A 7,821-nucleotide genomic window follows, 5' to 3' on the forward strand; every position below is an offset into this window, starting at 1 on the left:
AGTAGCAGCGCGGAGCCTAGGGATTGGGGGCTGGGAGGACGAAGAAACTAGGGGAGAGGACAGATGATGGAGTGCTAAGCGGCGGCTGCTGTTTGGGGAAATCTCGTCTTGGTTTTCCATCAGATTTGTAGGGGCATGATTACAAGGCAATTCCTATACACCGACCAGGTCGGTCGTTACCGTGCGCCGCACACCCCCACGCGTTGTATGGGCCGGTCTGGTCGGCCCAACTTGCAGTTATTTCTGTTTTCGGTTTCTTTTTCCTTTTTTCGTTTTTTGTTTTTTGTTTTTCTTTCTTTTTCATTTTTCTTTTATGGTTCTTTTTTTATGTCGTTTCTATTTTTTAAATTTGAAAAGTTCAAAATAAAAAAGAGTTGAAATTTAATAATGTTCAAATTTAAATTAAAAAATGTTCAAATTTGACATACGTTCAAATGTAAAAATTATTCGATTTCAAAAAATGATCAAATTTAAAATATGTTCACATTCAAAAAAAAGTTCAAATTTTGAAGAATAGTTCAAAATTTGGAAAAAAAATACAACTTAAAAAATGTTCAAAATTTAAAATATTTAGATTTTGAAAATTTCAGAATTTTTTAAAACTTTCCGATTTCCGAAAATTCTATTTTTTTTTCTTTTGAAAAACATATAAAGAAAACAAAAAGAGAAAACAAATAATAAAACAAATAAAAAAATAGATCAGAGGAATAGTGGGCCGGCCCAAACACTGAGGGGTGTGCGGCGCCTGGTTGCTGCTGACCAGGTCGGCACATAACCGTATTACAACCCATGAGAAAGTTCAAGGAAAGGCTGGAAACGGGCCCGAAAAGTTAAGAGGTTATATTTGAGTTTTTTTCCTACCTTAGGCCCGTTTTTGTGCGTGTCATCCTTGCGCAGGGGCCATGCTAATCTTCTCTGTATCGTTCCAATTTTATCGGATGTCCCCGAAGGGACACCTTAGGCCCGTTAAAACCTATATTCAACCCATACATATCCATATACACGTCTATATACATATGGTATTTATACATCGAGTTAGAAAAAATATCATGTGACCAGGTAATCATCCCAACTGACTAACTACCGTCCTACGTCGTGTATGTTGAAACCTGTTGGGGTTGGCTAAGATCCGACGACGGCCGGCGCCGCCGGACGATGAAGGTGCTACGCGAGAGCCGGTCGTCTCTGCTAATGAATAAAGCACACACGTCCAAAAAAGGTGCGAGCACAATTGAAAGTCGAGTTTGGCATCCCAGACGAAATGGCATAGGCTCTATGGCTAAGTCGGTGATCCTGTAGTACGTGTGCATCAGCGTACTAGAAACTACTCAGCGGCGGCTCGATCGTGTAGCGCTTCGCTTCCCCTTCTTTTATGGCGCAAGACGAGCCTCTCGTCACTTCACTTGCTCAGCCTACTCGATCTGTCCCCGGCGCCAACCCGGCCATGGACAAGCTCGGCGCGAACCCGGCCAACTCGAGCCCGCTCACGCCGCTGGGCTTCCTGGAGCGCGCCGCCACCGTGTACGGCGACTGTCCCTCCGTCGTCTACCACGGCACCGTCTTCACCTGGTCCCAGACCTACCGCCGCTGCCTCCGCCTCGCCTCCGCCCTCGCCTCCCTCGGCGTCTCCCGCCGCGACGTCGTAAGCACACATATATCCCCGACATTAGTTACTTCCGTCGATGATCGACTTACATCATTGATTTGATGTCACCAGGTGTCGGTGCTGTTGCCGAACGTGCCGGCCATGTACGAGGCGCACTTCGGGGTGCCGATGAGCGGCGCCGTGCTCAACAACATCAACACGCGCCTCGACGCGCGCACGGTGTCGGTCCTGCTCCACCACTCCGGCTCCAAGATAGTCCTCGTCGACCCTGCTATGCTCCTGGTCCTCGACGATGCGCTCCGCCTCCTCCCGCCGGGGCACCCGCCCCCGCGCGTCGTGCTCGTCGAGGACCCCCACGAGAGGGGGTTCCACCCGGCGCCGGCGCCGGCTCTTACGTACGAGAGGCTGCTTGAGATGGGCGACCCGGAGTTCGCGTGGGTGCGGCCGGCCAGCGAGTGGGACCCGATGATACTCAACTACACCTCCGGCACAACGGCCGCGCCCAAGGGCGTCGTGCACTGCCACCGCGGCATCTTCGTGGTGACTCTGAATACGTTGGTCAGCTGGGCGGTGCCGGAGCGGCCGACGTACCTGTGGACGCTGCCCATGTTCCACGCCAACGGGTGGAGCTTCCCGTGGGGGATGGCCGTGCTGGGCGGCACCAACGTCTGCCTCCGCCGCGTCGACGCCGGCGAGGTCTACGAGACCATCGTGAACCACAAAGTCACGCACCTCTGCGGCGCGCCGGTCGTGCTCAACATGCTGGCCAACGCGCCGGTGGGCGTGCGGAAGCCGCTCCCAGGAAAGGTGAGCATTCTCACGGCCGGCGCGCCCCCGCCAGCCGCCGTGCTGCACCGCACGGAGGCCATTGGTTTCGACGTAAGCCACGCGTACGGGCTGACGGAGACGGCGGGGCTGGTGCTATCGTGCGCGTGGAAGGGCGAGTGGAACAGGCTCCCGTCCTCGGAGCGCGCGCGGCTCAAGGCGAGGCAGGGCGTGCGCATGCCCTTCATGGTTGAGGTGGACATCCTGCACGGCGAGACCGGCCGCAGCGTGCCGCGGGACGGCGCCACGATGGGCGAGGTCGTGGTCCGCGGCGGGAGCGTCATGCTCGGCTACTTAAAAGACGGCGAGGCGACTAGGGCGGCGATCCGGGACGACGGGTGGTTCTACACCGGGGACGTGGGGGTGATGCACCCGGACGGGTACCTGGAGATCCGGGACCGGTCCAAGGACGTGGTCATCAGCGGCGGGGAGAACATCTGTAGCGTCGAGGTGGAATCCGTGCTCTACTGCCACCCGGCGGTGCACGAGGCGGCGGTGGTGGCACGGCCCGATGAGTTCTGGGGGGAGACGCCGTGCGCGTTCGTGAGCCTCAAGGACGATGCGGAGGTGACCGCGGCCGACCTCATCGCGTGGAGTCGGGAGCGCATGGCGGGGTATATGGTGCCAAAGACCGTCGTGTTTCGCGCCGACCTGCCCAAGACAGCCACGGGTAAAATACAAAAGTACTTGCTCCGGAACCTAGCCAAAGAGATGGGTTCTACTCCCTCCGTCGCAGTTTATAGAGCTTACACGTGTTCCTAAATCGTAAATTTAACAATAATAATACAAGATATGTAGTGTATATACAGAGGAGTCAACAATTAATGTTGGTTACAAATAAGCAAATTGAAAACCTAGCCAAGGAGATGTGGCCTACACGCAGCAGAGGAGTCAACATTGTTGGCTACATTTATAAGAAAATTTTCATAAAATTTAATAAAATCTCTATCTATATCTATATATGTATTTGTACCTATTATATGTAATCTGTACCTAATAATAAAATGAGGATTGTTTCCTTTGTCCAACAAACTTTTCCACGGTTTTGGTTCCGATTGTAGAAAATATAACATGGTCTGCCACCGCATAAGTTAAAAACGGTTCGCTCAGTTCCGATCCACGATCCGATTGTGCATTCATTGTGCTTACAATTTGAACTGTTAATCATGCCCCATGAATCAATGGGTTGAAGGCCCTCGTGATGTCTGTCTCGTCTAAAGGATGCAGTCTCCACCACACACGCCTCAATATTAGTTCCACCTCCCTCTATTGTGCCGAGTTCGGCCAGTTCATATACTCAATTTTTCCTAGAATCAACAAGCCGCCTCAGTAAGATCAAATCAGAAAGGAAATTAAATTCCCCGTAGGAGCAAAAAAGGCTGAAAGGGGATCCATCCAGAGTAGGATCAGGAGCTGTGGTTCATGTGTGAAGCCCAACAAGGCAACCCTATCGTGCTACCCTTTTCCGCGTTAACTCTCATGCCTCTTCGGGTTCATATATATATGCATCGCGAGGTATCCATCAGACCTAATCAATCTTCGATGCGCGTTGCCGGATCGGGAATCGATTTGACTTTTGTGAGTTGTTTCTTCATCAAGGATCAAATCGATAAGAAGTTCTTGTGGCAACGTATTGCTAGAGGCCACCGACACCCCGTACCCGACATCGGCAAGATGGATGGGGACAAGAGAAATCCACTACAACATGGTAGGGATTTCGGGATACTTTTAAGTGCCTTAGAAATTTTAAGGCACATAAAATATTCAGAATTTACCTGATACTCGGAAAGTAGTAAGGTCACTACCCAAACATGCCCTAATAAATATCTTTTAGGACATATTTTATATATGCCCGAAAGTTTTTAAGGACACATCCAAAATATTACCCAACAAGTTTTAAGGGCATATAAAAATGTGTCCCAAAAAGTTTTAAGGCATATAAAAAAATGTGCGGTCTCGGAAAATTTGAATGGCACATCCAAAATGCGTCTCGAAAAATTTAAAGGAAATTCAAATTTCAGTTTACAAATGCAGTGATGTGTATACAAATGTTGCTCTATTCAGTTTACCGATGTTGTAGCTCACATAATCATAGTACACACCTTACAAATGTGTAGCTCACATAATCTTATAGTATTTAAAGCGAGGTGTATAATAATCACATTTTATATGACTCCTAGCTAACATAATCTACCTAAAGAGTTCAAGAAAACAAAAATTGTTTCAGAAATATTAAGCAATAGATGTCATATTCATCATGTCATGTGTACTATATATTCCCCTCTTCTTTTGTTCCTTTACATCACCATCCGAAAAATTGAAGCAATAGACATCACACCCATTACAACATCAATCAAAAGGGTTAACAAAAGGTTGAACATGCTGATAAGAGTAAAAAAGTATAGCACCTAAATGTCTTAGTAGTGTTAGGATTTTGTATTTTATTGCGTTAGCACGCACTTATTCTATTCGTTTTAGGTAATTTTGGAAATAAAGAGGAGGATTTACAACCAATGCAAAAGGAGACCAAATCTGTACAAAATAATGATAATTTGAAGCAATAAAAAACTTCCAACAATGAACCAAACCGAGTGTAGGTAAAAGTTCGCGAAGAGCTGATTTCAGAGGTTTTAACTACTAGTGGTACCATCAGGACCGCTGGTACTAATACTTCTCAAACGTATCTATAATTTTTGATGCTCCATGCTTGTTTTACACCAATTCTACTATGTTTTACTTACACTTTGTTGCACTTTTATACATTTTCCGGCACTAACCTATTTACAAGATGTCACAGTGCCAGTTCACTGTTTTCTGTTGTTTTTGGTTTAACAAAAGTTGTACATGAAAAATTCTCGGAATTGGACGAAACAAAAGCCGAAGTCAATATTTTACCGTAACGAAGCCAGAGTCCGAAGGGGAGTCGAAAAGGGGCAGCAGGGTGGCCAGACCAGGCCTAGGCGTGGCCCAGGCCCTAGTCGCGCCTAGGGGTGGTCTGGCCCCCCTGGCCTCCACCGACCTCGCTGTTCCGCCTATTTATTCACGATCTCGGTAAAACCCCAGATACCCGAGACTCCATCAACGAACAGTTCCGTCGCGGTCGCCATTGCAGAACCCATCTCGGGAGGGTTCTGAAGCTCTTCCCGGTACCCTGCCGGAGGGGGAGATCATCACAAGAGGCTTCTACATCGCCATGCCCGCCTCCGAAGTGATGCGTGAGTAGTTCATCCCTGGACTATGGGTCCATATTAGTAGCTAGATGGTTGTCTTCTCCAATTTGTGTCTCATGTTTAGATCTTGTGACCTTCCTATCATGATCAAGATCGTCCTTATGTAATGCTACATGTTGTGTTTGCTGGGATCCAATGAATACTGAATACTATGGTTGAGATTGATTATATTCATGTCATATGTTATTTTTGATCTTGCATGCTCTCCGTTGCTAGTAGATGTTTTGGCCAAGTAGATGCTTGTGACTCCAAGAGGGAGTATTTATGCTCGATAGTGGGTTCATGCCAATAGTTTCCTGGAAGAGAGCCAATAACTTCTAAGATTGTAGATGTGCTGTTGATACTAGGGAGAAAATAACAATGTTTTATCCAAGGGTAATTCTATTGTTTACTTGTTATCACCAGAATTTGACCGAGTCAGAGGTGGGCCGCGATTAAGATGGACGTGAAGAATATATATATAGAAGGGATACGTGAATCGGCCTTTTATACCAAGTTGGGCTTAATTGCCCGTGTATCTGTAACATATTAGATCGCATCGTAGTTTAGAAGTTAGAATCTTACTCGTGCACGGTTTGGTGCACGCCCACATTAGAAAGTCCCCTGGACTATAAATATGTATCTAGGGTTTATGGAATAAACAACAACCAACGTTCAACCACAAACAAATCTCGGCGCATCGCCAACCCCTTCGTCTCGAGGGTTTCTACCGGTAAGCATCATGCTGCCTAGATCGCATCTCGCGATCTAGGCAGCACAAGCCTGCCCCGTTGTTCATGCGTTGCTCGTACTGAAGCCTTTTTGATGGCGAGCAACGTAGTTATCATAGACACGTTAGGGTTAGCATTGTTCTTCATGTTACATGCTTTCGTAGTGCAACCCTTGCATGTCTAGCCGCCCTTACGCCTATCTTAGGTGTAGGGGCGGCACCCCGCTTGATCATAGTTTAGTAGATCTGATCCGTTACGATTGCTCCTTGTTCTACAAGGATTAGTTTAATATCTCGCAATAGTTAGGCCTTACAAAGGGGGGAGGATCCAGCGGCACGTAGGGTGTCGTTCGTTGGCCCTAAGCGAGGATGTTCCGAGGATCAACCTCGTGTTGGTTTTTAGGCCTTGTTTAGGATCGGCTTACGATCACCGTGCGTGGCCGCGAGGCCCAACTCTGGAGTAGGACGATCCGATTATGCGGTGAAAACCCTAAATCGTCGTAGATCTCATTAGCTTTACCTTGATCAAGCGGGACCACCATATATTCGGACACCTCGTCGAATCATGGGTGGATCGGCTCTTTGAGCCGATTCACGAGATAACCCGAGAGCCGATCGAGGCTCGTATTTAACGTTTACGTGTGTGCCTGCGCGGAAACTAAGCGAGGCATCATCCACACCTTCCGACCGGGTATAGGTCGGGTGGCACGCCCTTGTGATAAACATCGGCGCGTGCGACCAGGAGGCTTTGCGGGCCGTCGCTCTGAGGGACTGGGGCCAGCCGCAGCCCTAGTTGTTCCCGGCTCTACCGTGTTGACCGTCTCTGCCCGCCAGGGGGTTTCTGACGTCAACATTACTTTACACACTTTACTTAATGCAATAATATGTTGCTTGCAACTTAATACCCAAAGTTGTTTGGATGATATCCTGAGAATGGATTATAAGTCATAGACGCAGTTAGATTATGGTCTATGTATTATGTTGTAATGCCCAAATGAATCTTCTAGTAGTCGTCTTGCTATGTATGATCTTTATTTTATCAATTGTCCAACTGTAATTTGTTCATCCAACATGCTATTTATCTTTATGGAAAGACACCACTAGTGAATTGTGGACCTTGGTCCTTTCTTCCACACTGATACAATCATCATGTTCTGTTACTTACTGCAAGCATTGTTCTCTTTTCATTCGCTGCAAACATCTCTTTCCACACCATACGGTTAACTCTTTGATTCAGCAAAACCAGTGAGATTGACAACCTCACTGTGAGTTGGGGCAAACTATTGCAATTATCACTACAAGAAAAGTTCTGATACACAACGTCTCAAAATCGTCCGCTAAGGGGTATTTTTCGTCGCCTATGGGCCTAACCTGACGATATGGGTTCTGTTGTGGAAACTGCGTCGAGCAAAGTCCTACGACGATTTTTCGGTCCGTCGCGCTTGGGCCCC

At 47.7% G+C, this 7,821-nt stretch overlaps 1 protein-coding gene and 1 non-coding gene across 2 annotated transcripts; one reads left to right on the plus strand and one right to left on the minus strand.

Annotated features, from left to right (window-relative positions):
• Positions 1 to 852: 852 nt before the first annotated feature.
• LOC124679878 lies at positions 853 to 954 on the minus strand. The gene has a single exon (XR_006995301.1). It is a non-coding gene; the product is annotated as a U6 spliceosomal RNA (small nuclear RNA).
• Positions 955 to 1,444: 490 nt separating this feature from the next.
• On the plus strand, positions 1,445 to 3,193 carry LOC124671130 (2-methylpropanoate--CoA ligase CCL4-like). The gene is made up of 2 exons (XM_047207554.1): positions 1,445 to 1,642; positions 1,718 to 3,193. The coding sequence occupies exons 1-2, from the start codon at positions 1,445 to 1,447 to the stop codon at positions 3,191 to 3,193; spliced, it is 1,674 nt and encodes a 557-aa protein (XP_047063510.1).
• Positions 3,194 to 7,821: the final 4,628 nt, after the last annotated feature.

This window comes from Lolium rigidum, chromosome 7 (assembly GCF_022539505.1).
Source record: "Lolium rigidum isolate FL_2022 chromosome 7, APGP_CSIRO_Lrig_0.1, whole genome shotgun sequence".
Lineage (NCBI taxonomy): Eukaryota > Viridiplantae > Streptophyta > Magnoliopsida > Poales > Poaceae > Lolium > Lolium rigidum.

Excerpts from the sequence above, each read along its gene's own strand:
- LOC124671130 (XM_047207554.1), top strand. The coding sequence starts at position 1,445 with ATGGACAAGCTCGGCGCGAACCCGGCCAACTCGAGCCCGCTCACGCCG. Across the intron at positions 1,643-1,717 it reads GCGTCTCCCGCCGCGACGTC|GTGTCGGTGCTGTTGCCGAA; the intron begins GTAAGCACACAT and ends TGATGTCACCAG.